The 22037-nt window shown below is 43.2% G+C and overlaps 1 protein-coding gene across 7 annotated transcripts in view; it reads right to left on the bottom strand.

Annotated features, from left to right (window-relative positions):
• Positions 1 to 250: 250 nt before the first annotated feature.
• FSTL1 (follistatin like 1) overlaps positions 251 to 22037 on the bottom strand; it is a 166641-nt gene continuing 144854 nt past the window's right edge. For all 7 annotated transcript variants that reach the window (XM_055259110.2, XM_063630127.1, XM_055259107.2 and 4 more), the window contains 9 exons: positions 20332 to 20436; positions 17670 to 17799; positions 16768 to 16800; positions 15344 to 15474; positions 10665 to 10783; positions 9225 to 9337; positions 8792 to 8902; positions 5856 to 5932; positions 251 to 2978 (listed from right to left, as the gene is read on the bottom strand). In XM_055259110.2, coding sequence (XP_055115085.1) covers positions 2934 to 2978; positions 5856 to 5932; positions 8792 to 8902; positions 9225 to 9337; positions 10665 to 10783; positions 15344 to 15474; positions 16768 to 16800; positions 17670 to 17799; positions 20332 to 20436 — 864 coding nt within the window. In that variant the 3' untranslated portion in view covers positions 251 to 2933. The remainder of the gene's footprint in view (positions 2979 to 5855; positions 5933 to 8791; positions 8903 to 9224; positions 9338 to 10664; positions 10784 to 15343; positions 15475 to 16767; positions 16801 to 17669; positions 17800 to 20331; positions 20437 to 22037) is intronic.

Below are 22037 nucleotides of genomic sequence, written 5' to 3' on the forward strand. Positions count from 1 at the left end.
AGCAACCTGAAGGGACTGACACTCTCTGACTTGTCATCACCTTCTACTCCAGACCCACTATCCATGATCCTTTCAAAGAAACTTGTTCTACCAGTCCCCGAGTAAACTTTCCATCCAAGCTGCAGTCCCAGGAGAAACTCTTCAGTCCTTTTTAAGGCTCCTGAAACTCAAATCCACTCTTAGGAAGTAAATGGGTAATGTTCTCACGACTTTATTTGGCCTTAATTGGGGGAAAGGAAACCAATAAAACTATCACTTTAATTTCTTTATTCATCAATAGTATCCGAAAAGAAAGAATCAGGAGGTACAAAAACAAGTTAAATGCAATATGGAAGCCTACTAAATACAAATACAAGTTCACAAACACATATGCAACAGAAACTTGTTTAGATTGTTTCTTGAAGTTTGACTATTTAAAAACACAGGTGTAAAGGAAAGACATTCAGACTGGTCCACGTGGGCTTGTTAGCAGGCGGAGGAACCCTGCTTTCCAAAAACTGATGAGTCCAGAGTCACGGCATGTGGGAAGGTTTCCATGGACACTGGATCTTAACAGATGCTATAGTGTTTACAAAACTACACACACAGAGAAAGCCCAAGGAAGCCTGCAGGCTAAGCCCTGTGCTTTTAGAGGGCTGAAGGAACCAAACCTGATTTAATCCTGTTTGTTTGCTCCATGCAAAACTTTATGCAAGACTCCCCAGACTAGGCTATTTAGCAGCTTTCCATGAATGGTCCTCAGATCATGTGATTCTATGGCATAGACAACAGCTGCCCTATTTACACAGAAGCAGCAGAACTCAAGAGGAATGTGGATTTGCTCTTGGGAGTTCAGTGTTGCAGGGTAGAGTAGTCTTGGATGGTAACCACTGTTCTAAATGACTAGTGAAGAGACACTGTGGTTTCTTGCTTTTAACAAACTGGTACTCTTGCCCTCCTCCCATAGTGTCCAAGGGCTGGCAAAACTTTTGATTAAGGCATGCTGCTGTGAGTTCTCCAAGGCACTTGGACAGGGAGCTGCATTTCAGACTGAACAAGAGGAGTTTGAAGAGTTTTTAGATGGGATTGATACATAAAAGCTTGAAATGCTAAACAAAGTGGAATTTTCTCCTTTCAAATGAGAACAAGAAAAACTATTTAGAAGGAATTCTATTTTTGGCACAACAGTTTCTCACAGTTGCCTGTGCATTGCAACCTAAATAATTTCCTTCTGATGGTCTTTAATCTTCTTTCTGCAAATGAGATCTTATGTCAAGGCTTTAATCTTTGGTATTCCAAATGCATCTTAAACAGGGTAGTAAGTGGGGTTAATAATCACAGAAGTCGAAAGACACAGGACTAACTGTAAACGACTGACCTCCCCAAGTCACAGTTTTAGGATTAAATCTCCATTTTCTTCCCCCTGTTGAATTTGAAACTTTCTTTTATCCTCATCTCTAAGGGAATGCTTTCTATTTCCAGCCGGAGGTTAAACATGAAATGCAAATATGAAGACAGAGTGGGGTGGTTCTCTTTCCCACTCTCTTCCTGCTTTACCCATGAGGACTCTGTATCATAGCACGATCTGTAGGGTCATCAGGCTGAGATCAAATTTGGTCATCTTGTTTTTGGCCATCTGACATTTCTTGTTCTAATAACAAGATTTCATTTATTCTACAGAGAAGAAGGAAAAATCACAGGAACCTATCTCCCCTCTGGACCAATGATCAGAACCACGGAATTTACAACTTATCAAATCAAAAGGTTAGTGCATTCTTACCAGCTCACTGAGGAAACTGAGGTCCAGAAAAAAGAAGAGACAGGGCCAACTCACTCTCCTAGTTGGTCATAGGCCAGTGAGCCTATTGGTAGGCTGGGATATCCTAAGCCCTGCTTGGCTGCACTTGTCTCCATCCTTGGGAATACTGATTTGCCTCAACTTCTCAGAATAAATAAAAACAAATTGTTTGGATCTTGAAAGTTTTTTAAGAAGATGCTTCTTCCCCTGGCTTCGGTCTAAGGCACCCTTGCTCCTCTGGCAGATAGTGGACTGCTGGAAGCTAGGGGGGCCAACTATGGGCTGCATCTAGTATGTGGCAGGGTGGGGGCATCTGGGTTATTTGAGCCCCTGCACCAGGAAGAACCCCAAACTCCTTCCACCTATGAAGTGGTGGGACTACTGAAAAATAATTATAAAAGCTTAACACCTAGTCAAGAAAATAAAATATTAAAAAACAATAATATAATGATAATAATTGAAGAAAAAAGTCAACTTGCCAAAAAAAAGTGTTTTACAGAGAAATAGCACCTTTGGTAAAAAGTATTTTTAAAATTTGGTTAGGTCGCTAAGGGGCTCAAAGTATACAAGTATCTGCATCATTTGAGTGTACCCTCCCAGAAACTCCATCCAAGTCTGAGGGACACTGGGTTAACTAGCAGGATGTCTATGTATCTAGAGGCAGTTATGGGACCAAGAGATGCGTGGATGCTGGAGGTCTGTCATGCTGATGGCAATGGAAAGAGGCTGGAAGCAGACAGCGTTCCTCTCCGTGGAGCTTCCCAAACCTCTCCTCCAGGGACACCCTGCTAAGTTCTCTCTGGCATCGTGTGCACTCCCTGCAGCCTGCTGATAGATGCGGTAAACTCAAAAGAGGTTCAGATTTGGGTCTGTTCCTCTTTCAATCGTGATGCAGTTTCCTTACTAGCCTCCAGCCCCAGAGCACTTTTTACAGTTTCTCTTAAAGCACTCCTAGAAATGAAGGCTGTGGCCCTTCCCCTCCTAGCCAGCCACCTTCATATCCTTTATTGCAAAACAAATAAACAAAATAAAACTCTTTGCTATATAAGCAAATACTGGTGATTTGGCGACTGTAGCAGACACTTGTATATACTGAACTCAGCGCTGAAGTGGAAAAGAAGATGCTGGGCTCCAGACACTGTCCTGTGCCTCCTCATTAGATCTCTTTGGTGCTCACTCTCTTGGTCTTTTCAGCTGTTTCCTTTGAGATGCAAGAGAAAATAGGCGTCATGGAAATATTAAACAACTGTTGGCATTTATCTGTTCCTCAAGACTATATAGCATTGGCATTTACAAGCTTATGCTGAATTTCAGTTGTTTACTTGTCAGGCTCCTCCATGGACAATGAACAACTTGAGAACAAGAACTATGGCCTATTCATGACATGGTCATGCAGGGGCTGTTTACTGAATTAAGCTGACTCCATTTGGACTCCTATGAAACAAGCAGATCAGACGTTATGGTTCCCATTTTAAGGATGAAGAAAATGATGTTAAATGGAAATGCTACAAGATGTTCTGAATCCAACAAGTCCAAAGAAGTGTTAAGTACAACAGGTTCTGGAGGCAGACTGCCTGAGCTTCAACCATGGCTGTGCTACTTTTTGGGTGACCTTGAGCATATTATGAAATCTTCTGTGTCTCAATGTCTTCAGCTGCAAAACCACAGTAATAAAGTACCATCTCTTACAACACTGCCTGGCACAAAATGGCCAATAAGGACATAAGAAGATGCTCAACATCATTAATCACGCGAGAAATGCAAATCAAAACCACTTGACACCTGCTAGGACAGCTAAAATAAAAAATAACAATAACAAAACCATTAGTGAGTATGTGAAGAAATTGGAACTCTATGGTGAAGATGTACAATGGTGCAGTAGCTTTGGAAACCAGTTTGGCCATTTCTCCAAAGGTTAAACATGGAGTCACCATATGACCCAGCAATTCCACTCCTAGGTAAATACCCAGGAGAGCTGACAACATGTGTCCACACAAAAACTTGTGCGAAAATGTTCATAACAGCTTTATTTATCAGAGCCCCCAAACTGAAACAACCTAAATATCCATTAAATGATGAATGGATAACACAACATGTGGTATATCCATATCATGGAATATTACTCAGCCATAAATAGGAAAGAAGTACTGATTCATGCTGTAAGAATGAACCTTGAAAATATTATGCTAAGTCAAAGACAGAAAAGGCTATACTGTTGTATGATACCACTGTAATATATCCAGAACAGGCAAATTTATAGTTAGAAAGTAGATTAGTGGTTGCAAAGGGCTGGAGGAAGATGAGAATGGAGGATTACTTCTAATGGGTATGGGATTTCTTTCTGGGATAATGAAAATGTTCTGGAATTAAGATAGTAGTGAGATGATTGACAATCTTAGGAATATACACTTTAAAGGGGTGAATTTTATGGTATGTGAATCATATCTCAATTAAACAAATAAATTTTTAAAAACCCGACAACATTGCCTGATATCTAGCAGACACTGGTGTTCCATCCATAGCCCCTTTGTGTTTAACTTCTTGGTGTACACTGGCATGACCCTACCTATTGCCAGCACCTGCATCTCTGCCTGAGGCCTTTCTCTGGCTGCTGGAGCCCACTCTGTCCACACACACTGGTAGGCCACAAATGCCAGGGAATTAATGTTTCCCAGTAGCAGCCCTCAGACAATGGCTGATGGGAGTTCTTGTAGAAACAGCCCAGCTTCATCCCCACTCAGGCACTGTTATTCCATTCCCAGAGATCCCCAATAGGATTAAGAGCCACTTGTTAACAGTGGTAACATGCCTGAATACACACTCTTTATTACTTCCTTCTCTTCATGGACTCATTTCCCAAATCTCCCTCTGGTGTTTCCTGGCATTGCTTCCCAAATAAACTATGTGTACTTGCGTCCTTGCCTCAGCATCTGCTCTGAGGGGACTCACATCAAACACAGAAACTTAAACATATTAGCTATTATAATTCACTCTGTACTGTCTGATAACTGCTCTATCCTAGACGAAAGTAATTCCTATGAAGTTTTTTTTTCTCTTTCATGGGATTGAACTCATTTGGAGACTCAAGACTGGTGAAATTTGAAAAGCAAAAGACTAGAAGCTTTTGCTTCTGCTTAAACAACCAACATGAGATTTCTATGCTATCAGTGGCAATGATGACAAAATGCACATCAAGAATGATCAATAAATGAGCAATTACTATTAATAGTAATAGTTCTGTTTACTCATGTCAAATATTTCATATCAATAGTTTAGCAGTTCTTGTGACCATTATATTCCTTAAAAACTTGTATGTCAGAGAAAAGGCTACTACTACTACATTTGGTCTACAGACAGGTAATGGAAGGTGCAATATCCTGTATTAAGACTACATAATAAGCCAGTAGGAGGATAGGCCAGGAGTTCAACAGTTCCACAATATGTCAGAGCATCACTATTCTGCTAAGAACCCTTTCCCCAAGGAAGCCTTTAACTTAATGACATAGAACCTGAACAAAATTCTTATCTTCTTGAGTCTCTGGGAAGGAGACTCTTTGTTAACCCCAGGCTGTTTTCTAGCCAGACTGATGTAGAACTTAAATCCTTTCTGCTGTGGCCCAAATCCACTGCTTTCATGCTCACTGAGTGCTGACTACATACCAGGCCCTGTGAGACTGCAAGGGTACAATGATGAGCAAGTTACAGAGCCTGCTTTCAGGAGCTCACAGTCTTTGGGTCTGGACACTGGTCATGACAGGATACACACTTCCTTAAACCATGCTCATTTGCAAACCACTTCCACCTCATTTGCAAATCACCACCTGCCTGATTTTGCCTTATGCAGCCACTCACCGAGCTGTAACCTATATGTGTTGAGACCTACTGGGCCCTGTGAGGACTTTATCAGGGAACTGTCTGTATCCCAGTTTGATAGTACAGGTGACGGGGTATCACTCAAGATCTACTGTATTGAACAGAGAGAGCCTCCTTGGTCTCCTGGGGCACTGGGCAGTGTTTGAATGGTATAGGGCCTGATGGCAACAGCAACACCTGAACCAGCACGGAGGCTGCCACTCACCTGATGCTTCTGGAGCTCCTGGACATATCTGGTCATCTCCTCCTCTGTCTGGGTCTGGGCCCCCTTCTGATTCTTTCCTGCAAGAAGAACCAAAGCTCAGAGCAGTAGCAGCTGTGGTAAGCCAGTGAGGGATCTGCCAAGATCTACCTAGAGGCTCTCAATTCATCTCCCATTTAACTTGTGGAAGGAGAGGTGAATTACCCACATTTTCTGAGTATGAAGGCATGAAGGGGCCCTGTGTAATTGATACCTCCAAGGTAACACACTGTAACAAAGCAATCTACCCCAACTCCTCTCTGGCCTTTGTTCCGTTAACTGCTCAGCACATCCCTGCCAGATGCTGGCCCTACAAAAAAAGTTATGGTGAAAACTTGGATCCTGACATGAGATTCCTCTGAGACAATGACTCTCAGTCATTCACATACCATCAAAATGTCTTGGAGAACGTTTGAAAAGATAGCTGTCTAGTTCCACCTTCGGAGATTCCGATTTAATTGATGTGAGGTGAGACCTGGACACCAGTATTTTTTTACAAGTCTTTCTAGTTGGTTCTAATGTGCAGCCAGGGTTGACAACCATTTCATCTAGCAATGTTTCTGAAACTTGCACAGTGATAAACAAAAACAAAAACTACACAAGTTCCCAAGCTGCTCTTTCGCAAATTCTGATTCACTAGGGTTAGGATTAAATCTCTATGCTTATCAAGTAGAATGTTGACCATTAGGAAACATTGCTAGGACATATCTTCCAAACATTGCTATCAACCTTCCCCTCACAGCAGTTTCCCTTGGCTCTGCCTCCTCCTGGCTTCAAATTTTCATGCCCCTTCTTGCTTGTCCCATTTTGATTTGTGATCTAAGATCAGACTGCTAACTCTCAGGTACTAACCTGCAAATGCCCCAGAATGCTGGCTCCACAAACTCCTCTTAGATCCATGGCCTATACATCCATACGTGCTCAGGCCCCTGGGGCACCACCATCTAACATGGATTGCTCCATGTTATACCCACATAGAGTTCTGGACTTGGTCATCCAGGGAGGATGAGCAGCCCATAGCTGAGTGGCTGTGGAAATGGGCAACATCCCATGAGGCTAATCATTTGAATTTTGTCTGATGCATGTGATAGAGATTATTATCCAAATGACCATGCTTATTCTGTAAGCCAACTGCATACCAACTGCCTGCACCTTAGAAATGGAGGGCTACCTTTACAAAGCCAGAACAGCAGCAGTTAGAAGCGGAGAGGTAATGAAGGGAGTTTAGGGAAGACAAGTATAGGATGCTTCATGGTTGAGGCAGGCTAGGCCACTGACTGTTTTGAGATGTATTTTGTTGGTTTCAGTAGCAACTCTGTTTGGTCTGGAGATCTTGGCTTGGTCTTGACTTCTAGGAACTTGTAGGAATTTTTGGTCTCTAAACAGCCTCTTCCTATTCTTTCACCTGTCCCTGGAGTTACACTGGTTTCCTGTCTTTCCACACTGAAAACAGACTTGGTCCTGGGCAGTGGTAGACCAGTGATACCTTAGATAGTACTGGGCCATTTATACTGTTGGTGTTCTCTAGGATCCTTGTCTAGAAGAGCCTCATCCTGGGTTTCTGACCTCTGTCTCCAAGTTACCATTTAACCTGATCTTCCTGAACATGATCCTAGGTTCCAGCCAGCTCTTCCTTGACATAGTTAACTTCTTAAAATAAACTCTTTTTTTTTTTTTTTTTTTTAAGACAAGGTTTTGCTCTGTTGTCCAGGCTAGAGTGCAGTGGCGTGACTATGGCTCACAGCAGCCTCAACCTCCCAGGCTCAGGTGATCCTCCCACTTCAGCCTCCCAAGTAGCTGGGACTACAGGCATGTGCCATCACGCCTGGCTAATTTTCACATTTTTGTAGAGACACGGTCTCGCTATGTTGGCAAGGCTGGTCTTGAACTCCTGGGCTTCCCACCTTGGCCTCCCAAAGTGTTGAGATTATAGGCATAAGCCACTGCCCCTGGCTGATATAACTTTAGGTTCACCCTCGCTGGTGAAACTTTTGGGCCTGGTTCCAACTGACCTTAAGGCAACTCTCCGTTGCAGACCTGGCTTCAACACTCTTCTCTGTCTTGCCTCCACTCTGAATGTCCCTGGTTCTTTGCTAGGGCTCGGCTTTAAGAGTCTCTCTTGATCTTTGGCATCATTGTAGCCCAGGACCCAGATGGGACTCCAGTGGTTCCAACATACCCTGTAGCCTCACACTGCCCTACAAACTCTCAGATTTCTCTGTCTCCCCAGACCACCCTGCACACATCTCAACTAGCTCAACTTTCTCTTTTTAAAAAAGATTACCCATCTCTGTTAGTTGAAATAGGGTCTACAAACATTTTCTCTTTTTCTGCTGGGTATGGCAAGAAGTCATTTTGTCTTCCAACCACTAGTCTTTTACTATTTCCTAAGGTGTTATAAGGATCAATGGGTTAATTATGTAAAGTGCTTAGAAGAGAGCCTGGCACATGGTTCTTGCTGAGTAAGTATTTGCATTCACTGTTACTATTCCATTATTATTTTAGATTATTAAATAATCATTATTATTTTTATTTTAATATTTTTATTATTAAATAATTACTATTTTTAATTATTATTCCATTATTACTACTTCCACTATTACTATTTCCATAATGTTACTATTCCATTATCATTTACTTTTGCCCGGGGTCTTGGTCCTCTCTTATTCCAAGCCTCTGGAGTGATTTTCAAACGGAATGCCTATGGGATAAATGCTCTGCCCTCAAAGCTCCCCACTTGGGGCTCCAACCTTACAGGTGTGGGTCTGCCAGTTGTTCCCTGGGTTCCTTCCTCCCAGCCACCGCCCTCTTCTCCATCATCCCCACCCCAGCTTCTCTCATGCTGATTTCATGAAGCTCTCTCCTTGCTGTTTTTTCTTTCTGTTTGAAGCACAGCTCACCGTCACAGGTCATGGCTGTACAGACCCAGTTTCCACAGGCACAGACACAGCGGTTACAGTCCACCTCAGTCTCAGCTCCATCTGCATATGTTTCATCCTCCAGGGCACACTCTGTTGGGCCAGAAATATGGGGCAACAGTTTAGTTGTGAGGGTGGAACAGGACATCTTTGCTATACTCTATGCACCTTACCCTTTTTCCCCAGACAAGACCTGCCTGTCCCTCAGAAGCACTATATCTGAGCAAACACCACCATCAACCTAAAGAATGTGGGGCCCTAACTTCACCATGGGGATAATGGGCTGGGGCCAGTTTGGAATCATGGAAGGGGATTTTCTCAGCTAGCTCTGGAGAGTTCCACCAATCCTCTCTATCTTGGCTGCTACAAAATGCCTCCATTCACTACAGCTCTCTATTTCTTAGGTTAGGCATACTCTTCTCAGGAGGGTTGAAAGATGGGTTGAGGCACTTGAGAAACTCTTGGAAGCTGAGTTTCCAATCAGCATTTTCATCAGACAGTTCAATGAGAGCATCAACACAGAGTCCCCTGAAACAAAACACAGGAGAAATGTGTTAGCAAGACCTCAGCTTTGCTCAGAAGAGAGGAAGTAAGCATCAGGACCACATACACCCAGAGCCTCCACAGGAGGCCAAGAAGATGACTGCTAACTGAAACAGCCTCTCTCTACACTGACCCAACACAACTATTATCCATCCTGACCAATGTAGGAATCTAACTTTTAGTTTGTTATACTGAATGTTAGATCACTCAGGCTGTCCAAATGTTCCCCTTAAGATGACTAAAGTTTCATGAATGGTTTTGTCTAATGTTTTCACTGCCTGCACACCTTCCACTAGCAATTGCCTTTCCCCATGGTATATACATGTCAAGTCAACCAAACTAGGAAAATCAAAACAGAAGAGATATGACAGATGACATGAAAGGAATATAGGATTTGAAAGAATATGAAGTTCAAGCAAGAATCACCATTATCATCATTCTAGAAAGAGATTTTCAGAAAAGCTTTTAGAACTCAGCTCTATCACTTCTTTCTTTGGCTGTATTTGAGCCCTGGCTCAATCACTTACTACTCAAATGGACTTGAGCTAGTTATTCAACTTTTCTGAGCCTGTCTTCCCATCCATAAAAGGAGGACAAGAAGCCCTCCTTCACTGGGATATCATGAGGCTCAAACGTTGAAATTATAAAACATTATATAATTTCAGATTATCAAAATACGAAGGATTTACAGAACCTATACTTTAAGGTCATAAACTATTATTAAAGAAGAATCCTTCTAGAAACTGTGCAATGTTCTTCTTTTGAAAAAAAGAGATGCTTTTCCTATTTTTAATTCTTACCGATGTGCTGAAACCACATCAAAAGTTTCTCAGTAATTACTTTTTATTAATATTTATTCTGGAATAATGCCATAAAAGTAGACGGGCATATATCTGTAACAGTTAGGGCAATCGACATGAAATAGCACTAATTATCTAAAAATCAGAACAAAGCTATTTTAGACCTACAGTTAAATAATACATTAATGTAATTCCTTCAGAAAATTAATCAGTAAAACATCACCCACAACATTCAGAAACAACTTGCTCTGACATGCCCTTGGCAATTTAAAATTATATTCTTCTATTCCTTGCAAGTTCTGACCAAAAACAATAACTATTTGATTAGATATCAGTGGTACTCAATATATTAATTCATACTTTCATAGAATAGAACAGGACAGAATTCCCATTTTGCTTTTTACATGACATTCTCTCACTGGTGGCTCTTTTGCAGGTGGGAAAGGGTTTAAGTCCCCTCTCCCAGGCAGTCTTCCCCTGTGGATCATTCTCTGACCCCTCGTTCCTCTCACCTAAGCAGCTTGTTGTTCTCCTGGTCTGGATATGTGGTAATATTGATGGCAGTTTCATTCTGTTCCACAAACTTCAGGAATTCGCTGGAGTCCAGGTGAGAGTCACCATTATCAAAGTTCTAGAAAGGACATGACGAGATCGTTCAGGAATGTTTTGCAGAACCCCTGTTCCATCATTACTCCACTCAGCTGACCCGCCTCTGATTCATCTTGTTCTTGATACATTCCAACCCTGCCCTGGCCTCAGAGGGCCATGGCAACAAATGCTTTAATCCCTGGGACATGCAGAGAAGGTATCTGTGCGCAAGATGAGAGAGGAAAAGTGCCTGGGCAAAGGAGGCAACCTGAACCGAGGCCTCTGGGGTCCCTAAGCATTCTGTGTGGCCCCATCTCTGACACTGCCCTGTAGACACTTTTGACTATACCTTTGGGTTCAGACCAACCTCCGCATCATGTTCTCAAACCCTGATGAACGTGTAACAAGAGTTTAAAAGTTGCACACTGTGAATCAGAATCTCTGTAGCAGGTCCCAGAATATGTTTCTAATGAGCTGCTCAGGAACAGCAGCAATGCAGATAACCCTCTGAGTTCACTTTGGAATTACAGGATTCCAAATCTTGTTGCTTGATTCCAGCCTCCTTGTCCTCGGTGCTTAACTTTCATCTTGGTGCCCATAACTGATCACATCAGTGAGAACTCAGGCAAAGGCTTCAAAGCAATAAGCTACAGACAGGGGTCATCATGCAAAGTTCCTGCTCCTCTGCCCTGTGGGCCCCACTGCAGATGTGTGCACAGGTCCTCAGATCACCCAGCTCAGGCTGTCGTCATGACCCAGCTGGCATCCCACGAGCACAAAGTGAGGGGTGCAGTAAGCTCACACACTGTTCTCTATGGCAAGATGCTAAACTGAGACCTCAGCCATCTGGGACCATTCAAGACACCCAGGCACTAGCTGCAGGAGGAGGGTGTCGAAATCAAGACTGATCAAATTCCAAGTTGCATATTGCTGCTCTCCTAACAAGTTTCAATAGCATTTTCCCCCTTCCTCCCAAATCCTTTCCCTAGGCTGCCTCATGCTGCTGCCTTGGGAAAGGATCAGCTTCCCCATGTTACTTTCAAGATGGCTCCCCAGATGGTGCAAGGGATTCTGGAAGAAACATCTATCCAAATTTCTAGATAGAAGGGGAAGATGTAGCTAACAACTCTCCTCTCCTGACTGCCATGTGTCACAGGTGTTCCACTCTAATGTTGTATAATGAAGGTGTGCATGAAACAAGTATTAGGCCTTTGCTTAGTACGTACTTACCATTCTTGTCCTAATTCCTAGGAACAGGTCTCTGATGTCCTTTATTCACTATACAATTTTCCTTGACGAAACTTCCCTAAGTGTTTACCTTGTGAGGTCCTGATTAATTAATGGAAAATAATTAAATAAGTTTGGCTGGGGGCCATTGTTAGTAGCACAGGGCTTTCTTGAGTTCAAATGTTGCATGTGCTGGGTAAATGAAAGCAACTCTCAAAGACCCCAGTGTCATCAGGGCCTGATGATGGAATGAGTGTAGGGAGGGGAAACGTCCAGCACTAGCTACAGACCCAGTGCCACATGGCCCAAGTGGGCACCATGAACCTGGCAACCACAGTCCTGGCAGCTCTCAAAAGGCAGTGCTGTGTACACACACTTCAGTAGGACTAGAATAAGGCCTGCAGCTGGGGGAAGGTCCAGCCCAGGTGCTTTCTCAACTCATGAGGGCCCAGTTGGGCCTCCCCAGGCCAGAGCTGTATATAGAATCCACAGGAACACAGAATTCTGGTGCCTGCCCCAGAAATAGCCTGGAATGCCTGGGGGGTCTGCCTGCGAGGTCCTAATCATGGACCGTGAACCAACCTAATTCATTCAGCCTCTCTTCAGCCAGTCAGTTACAAAGACATAGTATCTCTCTGTGCCTCTTTCTCCAGCTCTATACAAGTTGGGTATCCCTTATCTGAAATGCTTGGGACCAGAAGTGTTTCAGATTTCAGATTTTGGAAAGTTTAAATATGTATAATGAGATATCTTGGGGATGGGATCCAAATGTAAACATGAAATTCATTCCTGTTTCCTATATACCTTACACACACAGCCTGAAGGTAATTTTATACAATAGTTTAAATCATTTTGTGCATGAAACAAAGTTTTGACTGTGTTTTGAATGCTACCCAACACATGAATTCAGGTGTGAAACTTTCCACTTATGGCATCATGTTGGTGCTCAAAAAGTTTCAGATTTCCGCATTTGAGATAACAAAACTTTTCTTCTATCTAACTGTAGGGTTGTGGAAAGGCAGAAAAGATGTATGCCATGAGATCTATGCTTGGGGCTCATCAATGTAAGTTTGGAGACTCTTCGGAGGAGATGGGCTGAGACAGGCACCTGCTTGTGCACAGCAGCTGGGGCTGTGTGGGCTGTGGTGCCAGGGTAAAGGAGATAAGAAGGCTGGCTCAAGTGTCAGCCCTGGCCATCAGGAGCCACAGGGATTGAGATCATACCCAGATGAAATTAGGAATGGATTAGATTCCAAATTCCAAGAGCATGGAAGGCTCTTTCTACCTGGGTCTTTCTTTCTTCATTCTGTTACGCTTTCACCTAAGAAATAGTGATTACATCACTGGTTATGGTGAAAGTCAGATTTTGGCCTTATTCAAATTCTAATTCAATTTGGTTTTTGACTAATTTTGATGTAAGAAATGCCAGTTGGGCTGGGGAGCAATTCATTGGTTCAGAACCATCTCTTTGAGATATCAGATCTCTCATCAACAGGCAGCTGCTGACCTAGGAGGAGGCAGTCTCCCTTTGAAGACAGCAGCAGGTAAGACTCTGATAATCATCAAAAAGCAGAAAATGAAGCCTGTTTTCTCCTGTTAGACACTGCCAGAGTGTCTGGGAAGAAGGGATTTTGTGTCTGTCAGTCATGATCAAGCTTTCTTAGATGCTTGGTTGTGAGAATGCCCTAAAGAAGAGCTACTTTCTCAAAGGGCCTTACAGCTTTCAGAAGGGAGTCTGTAAAAGTGAGTTACTGCTGGAGGAGATGGAGATGTGTTGAGGGGAATGTGGCCTAGGTTCTTGGGAATCAAATCTAATAGCAGGTGTCAGCAATGCCCGAGGCAGAATGCCATCAAAGGGCCACTAAAAAATGGTTACAAAGTCCTAAGTGGCCCCTGGGAAGGAGTGTCCTGGGCCCCACACCTTCTATGCTGTAATTGCAAGGCAAAGTCACTGCTCACAGCAAGCCCTGCAGGTACCTTTACCATTCACTCAGCTTTTGAACAGTCACTTTCCTTACATTACTTTCTGTTCCTGTCCAAGTCTCCTGGCTCAGCACTATGATATGTTTTTCTGTAGAAGAGGAACCATTCTTACCCTAAGGGCTCTGTAATGTGAGAGTGATTGAGACAGAGGACAGAGCAAAAAAGGCTGTGCTTTTTCATCTGGGTATGATCTCAAAAACTTGGAATCCAGAGATTTAATATCTGCCACAGAGGAGAGAAATCTCTATGTAAAAATAACACAAGTGAAGTCTTAAATGACCAAATATCCATTCGAAGCCAACCCAGTATTTCTTCATCTGCGGGTTCTATAGTGTCAGTTAGAAAGAGACATCCACAGACTAGACTGGCATTGGCCACATTAGGTGGCCTCAGAGCTGCCAAGAAGTCCTTCATGTGTCTGAAGTTGCTCCCGAGTCCTGGCTGGGTTGGGCCCTGGAAGCATGTGAGGGAGTAGATGGCTGGGGCATCTACCTAGTGAAGAGGGCTTTGGTGCTTGCATGGAAATGTGGGTATCTGAATGTGTCTGCATGTAGGATGTGTCTCTGTGTGGCATGTGAGTCTCTGTATGTGGTGTGTGTGTGCTTGTCTGGCATATTTAAGTTTGAGTGTGTCTTTCTCTGTGCTTCTGAGTGTGATATTCTGAGTGTGATGTACCTGTGTGTCTGTCTGTGTTCCTGTCAATCAGCTGTAAGAATGCCCTTAATTGCTTCTTCTAACTCTCAAGTTCTGTGAAAGATCTGCATGCCATGATAACCTGAGCCATCACTAAATATTATAACTTCCTTGATTTCTCTTTGTGAAAATAGCATCTCTCCTGCTCCCAAGTGGAACACTCTGTCTCTTGAACTAATTATGATTGGGAACAGCAATATCTAAGTTCAGTAAGAATCTCTGGACCCATGAAATGCCAGTCCATTGATTCTTCTCACATGAAGACTCTCTCCAGGCCACGGGCAGCCAAGTTAATGACTTAGAGAAATGTCAAACTAGGCAGGAAAGAGGCCGAAGTGGTCCGGGTCTGGGTGCAATCAGAGGGAATTTTGTATTAACAGCCAGCTCCATAAGGTGTCATGGGGAGTAGGGGACAGAGCTGGGCCCTAACTGACAGGTTCTTCAAGACCTTTGTGGCTTTAACTGCCTGAAGGCAGCCGCACATGTGTGTTAGATCCCAAAGACTCCACTGCTTACTCCCACTGATCAAGCTGGTCAGAAGGCAACTTTCACAGCTTCATGAATGATCTATGATGAGGAAACTCAGGGTGTCTATGCAGGTTTACATTTCCTGTGGTCTGGGAAGATGTGATTGGGCAATGGGAGGAGGAAGCTTCCCTTTCTATGGGCCTGAATAGTCTTCCTCCTACCTCTGGATTACCTTAAAATACTTGTCTAGGATTTCACTGTAGTTGCTGCCTTTAGAGAACCAGCCATCTGGAATGATCTCAGCTTCCAGCCACTGGATGATGCGACGTCGGAGCTCATCACGGTTGGACTGATAGCAAACAACTGCAGGAAAGTGGAGGATGTCAGCTGGAGCAGTCAGGGGAGGACCCCAATGATATCTGGCACCCACTGTGTGGGAGGATCGGTGCCCATGGTTCTGCATATGTCATCCCGGCACCCCAGGAAGACAGGATTAGCACATCCAGGGTACACAACTGGAAAAAGTCTAGCCCAGGATTCAAGCGCCCATCTCTAAAATACTTGTAAAGATTGAGAATATTGAAACAGAGAGATTTTGCTGCTTATGTGAGAAATAACTAGAGCAGAAAAATAATAAAGGATACTTTCATTAACTTTAGGAAGCTGAAGGGGAAAAAATCAATAAAGCAGCTCTCTTGACTCAAAGATGAGCTGAAATAATACATGAATAAATGAGAATATTACAGTTTTTATGCTACTAGATTTCTGATTTTCTCCAGTTTCTCCCTTTCTCACCAACTAGGTCCATCCAAACTTCCCCCCACTTACAACTGTATACCACCTGCATCATCCTTTATTATGAACAACAGAATGTGAAGCCCAGCGAGGGCTATGTCGAAGCCCTGCTCTGGACAGCTGTTGTCCACTGGAAATAACAGGGTGTGCTGAGAGTTGAGTGGATGGGGAAGCAGAAGACAGAAAGCTTTGGCAAAAGAGAATTCCTGGAAGACAACATATGCTGTGGGTGAAAAGGGCACTGGGCCAGGGGAATGAAAATCTGAGAGTTCTTCCCCAGTCTGCCAATTACTAGCTGTGTGACATAGAAAACTCACTTAGCCTCTTTGAGCCTCAATTTCCTCATCTATATGGTAATTACAATAAGATGTACTTCACAAAGGCTACTGTGAGAATCTAAGGAAAGTATGCGCAAAAAAGCTCTGTAACTATAAATCATGATAAAATTTTAGTGATCACTAATAGAAAACCACAGAAGTCTTACTGGCATTTCCAGTTATCCCCTTTCAAAAAGAGTTGTGCCTTCTATTTGCTGGTCCCATGACATGAGCATGTCTTATAGGATGTTGAAAAATGAACTCAGTGGCTTTCCTGTTCATGCAGTTCAATCACTACTCAGGAAAAATGGGAAAACACAGCCAACATTCTGACCCAACCAGCTGCTTCAATTGGCAAACAGATACACACACAAATGTAGTTTTGCAGCTTTTCTGAGCTGTGTTGAGGAGTGGCCAGTTCTGGGACACAATTCTGATGCATAGAAGATCTTATGAGCTTGGCAGGGATTGTGGAACACAAAATTTCTATCATGAAAAGAATGTCCTCCCTGAGATGCACACAGTAGAAAAAATAGGCACTCACCTGGGCTGGCAGATGGACTTACAGATTTCTTCTCTGCAAGACAAAAAGGGAAAATGTGTAATGCAAAGTGAAGGAAAAAAGAAAATTTTTCTGTATTTCTAGGATTACAACTGCTCCACACATAGAGGAATATTTGTAACCTTTTCATCATTTTGTCTTGAATCCTTTCCTTTCCTTTCCTTCTTCTAGGGCCCAGGTATGAGGATCTTCTGTTTCCTGCTTTGTCTGACAATTTAGGGCCACTGAGTTCCCTTCTGGCCTTACACCTCCTCCTGTTGCATTGAGGGGTAACTGGGATTTTGAGAATTCAAATGGAGAATCATTCTGGACGGGGATTGGAGTGGAGACAATCACCTGGGAAACAGCTTCTTGTTTCTTCAAGGGAGGGCAAGGCTGAGAGGGGCTTGACAGGGCTATGGCTTGGCAGGGGGCTGGTATCTAATTAGCAACAAGTGTGAGACTTCTTCCTTCTTATTCTAATGGCAGTGGTTTCAGTGCAAAATAGAGGAAACAGTACTGAGAGGTGCCCAAATTAAAAAGCATGGGAAAAGTGAAACTTACCTACTTTCTAAAAAGGTACATAATTCATTTAAGGAACTTTCTTATTGTTACTGATTTACTGATGGGGTCCACCTTATCTACTATCCAGCTGCAGACAGTGCTGAAAACCCCCCCTGGGGATCTGATATAGCAAACCCTGGGCAGAGGCCTGGGCCATCCAGGGCAAACCCAGCAGGCTCATAAGTGACAAGAGGATGCAACTCCAACCAACTGGGTGCTTTCCACAGCTTTGAGAGGCTGTGGTCATGGTGGAAAGACCATGTGGTCAGCCAGGCCACACTGCTCTGTTCCTTGGCTCCCCATGGCTAAAGCTGCCTTACAGTGGTGAGAGCACACCTTACCTTTGCAGTGTCCATCGTAGTCAACCTGGATTTTGGATCCAGTGAGGCAGGCATCTCGATGCAGTTCACAGTGGTTGAGGTAGGTCTTGCCATTACTGCCACACACAGGCCTCTTGTGAGGTTTGCATTGCTGAAACAGACCCAAAAGAGAATGTTTGTGCAGTTATGGATATTGACACACAGACACACACACACACGCATGCACACACACACACAGAGCCATTTTGTAAGGGGACTCTCCACCACCAGAGATGGTGCTTCTACCGCACCAGGGCACAGGGAGTCACAGTTCTGGCCAACTGAGCCTATGGCCCTTCATGCCTGTCCTGGTCCAGGGTCATCTCTTCTATTCAGTGAAGAAAGAGACACCCTCTATAGTTTCATTGTGATCCCTCCAAAATTCATGTTGATACTTAATCCACAATGCAAAAGTATTAAGAGGTGAGGCCTTTAGGTGATTAGGTCATGAGGACTCCTCCCTTGTGGATGAGGTTAAGAAGTGAATAGAACAGTCTTCCTACAGCATTTGGCCCTTTGGCCCTTCTGCCTTCTGCCATGTGAGGATGCCACATTCAAGGTGCCATCTTGGAAGTTAGAGACCAGGCCCTCACCAGACATCAAATCTGCTTGTGCCTCAATCTTGGACTTCCCAGCCTCCAGAACTGTGAGAATTAAATTCTTATTATTTATTAATTACCCAATCTCAGATATTTTGTTATATCAGCCCAAACAAACAAAGACACCCCCCTCACCACATCAAATTAGCAGAAAGGGCGTTTTATTAAAAGTCAGAAATTTGAATTCTCTGTCACTTTGGAAAAAGTCATTTAATGTCTCAGAAGATCTAAGATCCCTTAATATTCCAACATTCAATGACACAAAACAGCCAGAGCTGAGAGCTGGGAATGTGGAGAGACTGATAGGCAGGCAGGCAAACACACACACACATGCACACACACACACACACACACACACACACACTCCAATTCTTCCACAGCCTCACTGTAAGGATCTCTTGCTTTATATACTATTGGGGGGCCACTTTGTTTTCCTCCTAATCTCAAGCCTTTGTTGTGAAGATAGGAGTAGGGTTGCCTGGGTCTTTGTGAGGTACTACAGAGAATCATTATGGACAGGGAAATTGAACAAAGTTCATTTGGCAACTAGGTTATGCTTTGGCTGCTGAAGGTGCCAAGATCACAGGCAAGCTCAGTTTCTTTGGACTTCCATGGTTTTTAAAGGGGAGAAGCGGGAAGTAAGTTTAGCTCAGATCCAATAAAGAAAGGAACTGAAACAAGAAAGAGCAGATGGTAAAAAGAAGCACAGAGCACTGGAAGTGGATGGCAGCCCAACCTCTCCAATTTTAGTTGAGGATACCAAAAACACAAATTTCAGTGAACCAATATTTATTATGGAGTGCTCACTATGTGCTGGGCAATGGGCAAAACCAAATGTGGGCACTGTCTTCACAGCATCTCCTGAGACCTCAGGTTTGGTCTCAGTTCACCCACATCTAGTTGTACAATTTTTAGGATCAGGTTTCTAGATCATAAGTCCAGGCTTATGCCACTACACTGTGGCCAGGTACACTGCCAGTGAAGACCTCCCAGAGCTAATGGATCCCCAGTAGGATCTGGCTTTTAGGTTTCTGAGTTAGAAAACTTCCTTTCTGAGGCAACAAATCAGGATCCTTAACCTGGGGACTAAATTGGTTGTATTTAATTTGCAGAAAGACGTGTTTCCAGGCTATGGGTTGGTTTGACAGAAAAAAGAATGTCCAAGGTATTTACGTTCACTTTAGCGGCAGAACTTGTCAGAATCCAGCCTACAAAAGAAGTATTTATCAAAGACTCTCTTTGTTTTTTAAACATTAAAAAAAAAAACTCTGCATCTCATCTACTGTTTTTAAAAATTTGCATATCCTCTGACCTAGCAAGCCCTGATGTCAATGAATGCTACAGAAATAAAGGCAGTAGCATGTAAGGGTATTTGCACAAGGATGTTATTGGTTATAGTGGTAAACAACCCAAAGAACCAACTGAATGTCCATCTATGGGAAAATGATTGAATAAATCTAGTTCTTTTATATTACGAAATATTATGCCACTACAATGAGTTAAATGAGTTAAAACTATATGTGCTAATCTAGAGTGTTGTCCCTGATAAATTAATGAGTAAAGAATACAAACTATATATATCTGTATCTATATCATGATCCCATTTTTGCATAAAATAGGGGGAACCATTATGTCTACAGTAGCATATAAACCCTTATGCTTATAGTTAAATAGAAAAGAAAAACATGTGGAACAACATGTACCAAATTGTTAACGCTGGTTACTTCAGACTAAGGGATTGAAGGGTTATGGGGGAAGATTATAATTTTATGTCTGTGTAAATGTCTGTACTATTTGACTTATATAAAACAATTCTTATTTTTTAATTAAAAAATCTTACAAAGCGAAATTTAAAAAAAAAAAGAAAAAATGTCCATGCTTTAAAAATCAGGAATCTGGAATAAAAATTCCACATTTTTCAGAGGGATGAGGTATGCTTTTATAAAGAGAATGAAATCATTGGCACCTCCTGCTGATGGGTGGCTCCGCAAGGTAGCCACATTTACCTTGGCCACTGTCCTCTGGCTCCCGACATCAGGACTTACCTCAATGCAGAGACAGGTGGGTTCCCCTTTCTCTGTGACTGCACATTCCCGGCCGGCTCCACAAAACACATTGGCACAGATCTTGGATTTGCTCCTTAGCTCTTCCTAAAACACACAATCATAAAGGAAACCATGTGACTGAGATGAACCCATTACAGGATGAGCCCATAATGAGATTATCTTTCAGGCTTGGGCTTTGCTCTGGAGTCATGGCTCATGGTCTTAAACAGCTAGATGTTGGGTCTTAAACAGACGGTGGGTCTTAAACAGCTGTTGGAGATGTTGCCTCCAACAGCCAGTGCCCTACTCCCAGATACTGCTTCAGCCCAGGTTCAGGTACTTCTGAGTCCCTAATATGTTTCTCAAAGAGCAAGAGTTCCTTTCTTGCATGCTTCCTTTCTTCTAAAAATGCTTATTGAGCACCAATTTTATGCTAACACTACACTAAGGGATGGAGATACAAAGGACAGACCCTGTCCTCAGGAAGCTCCATGACTCTCAGAGGAAACTCACAAAGAAAGAGACATTTGGAAAATAACACAGGAAGTGCAAGAACAGGATCACCAGGGAGCTGGAGGGGAGGAAGAGGGTGAGAATTTTTCAAAGGATACTTTCTGAAGATACTAAGCCTTAACTGATTCTTAAAGGATGAGAGGAGTAAGTCAGGCAGAAATGGAAACATTGTAGAGAACTATGACTATCTGAAGGACCCAAACCTGACTGAATGGTGTTCAAGGCATTATCATCTCAAAGGGCAAAAGGATGGCTAAACCATTGGAAACGTGGATTTGCTATTTTTGTTATGGTCCCATTTAGCCCCTACCCATGTCTGCCACTGGCTTCAAGATTAAGAGGGCGAAGCTGCCTGATAGTAGAACTATTCTCAAATCATTTGCTAGTCAGGCATTCCCCTGTTCAGACGTGTGCAGCAGAACTGATAAGGCAGGGAATGGTCTCAGTGTATGCCACCTGAGAATGTGGGGGTATTGACAGGCACTGATCTGTTGGTGGCTCATCCCTTCCCTCCCATTCACTGGTGGCAGAAAGCCAGCCCCACCTCATTCATCACTCAACCCAGGGGTAGTGGTGGTTACATGAAGGAGAATGTGATTTTCCCAGCTTCTCATCCTGACTGGCTGGGCAGGCAAAATCACGAAAGACCTCCTTGCCCAAGGCTACTGGGCTAGATGCTGTGACAAAACCAACAAAGACTGCAAGAGGCACGATGGGGTCATGGGGCTGGCTGTGGTAAGGCAGGGATGGAACCAGACAGTCCACCCTCCAGGCCATGTCTACCACATTATGCAGAGAACTCACACCCACAAGTCTTGTAACAGTACAATTCTTATAGTTGGTGAATGTTTTATACTCAAGTTTAGGGCAAAAAAAGCAAAAAGAAAGAAGAGGCTTTCGAGCCGAGGTGCTGTATCCAATACAGCTAGTCTGCTGCCACCCAGAGGCTGCTCTGCAAACTCCAAGTTATTATTTTCTGTCCCAAGCCAGCTTGCTGGTCATGCAGGGCTCCCATTGGTCTAGAAGCCGTTCTCAGCTCACATTTCATTGGTTCACATGCTGTTGATAAACCAATTCTTTTTTGAATGTTGCTAAGGCGAATTCAAGAAAGCTAGCAGGCGGGGAAGAAAGAGGAAGTAATTCCCAGAACTCTGCGGAGATTGGAGAGCTGTTGTTTTCCTAAACAGACAGTG

This window comes from Symphalangus syndactylus, chromosome 21 (assembly GCF_028878055.3).
Source record: "Symphalangus syndactylus isolate Jambi chromosome 21, NHGRI_mSymSyn1-v2.1_pri, whole genome shotgun sequence".
Taxonomy (NCBI): domain Eukaryota; kingdom Metazoa; phylum Chordata; class Mammalia; order Primates; family Hylobatidae; genus Symphalangus; species Symphalangus syndactylus.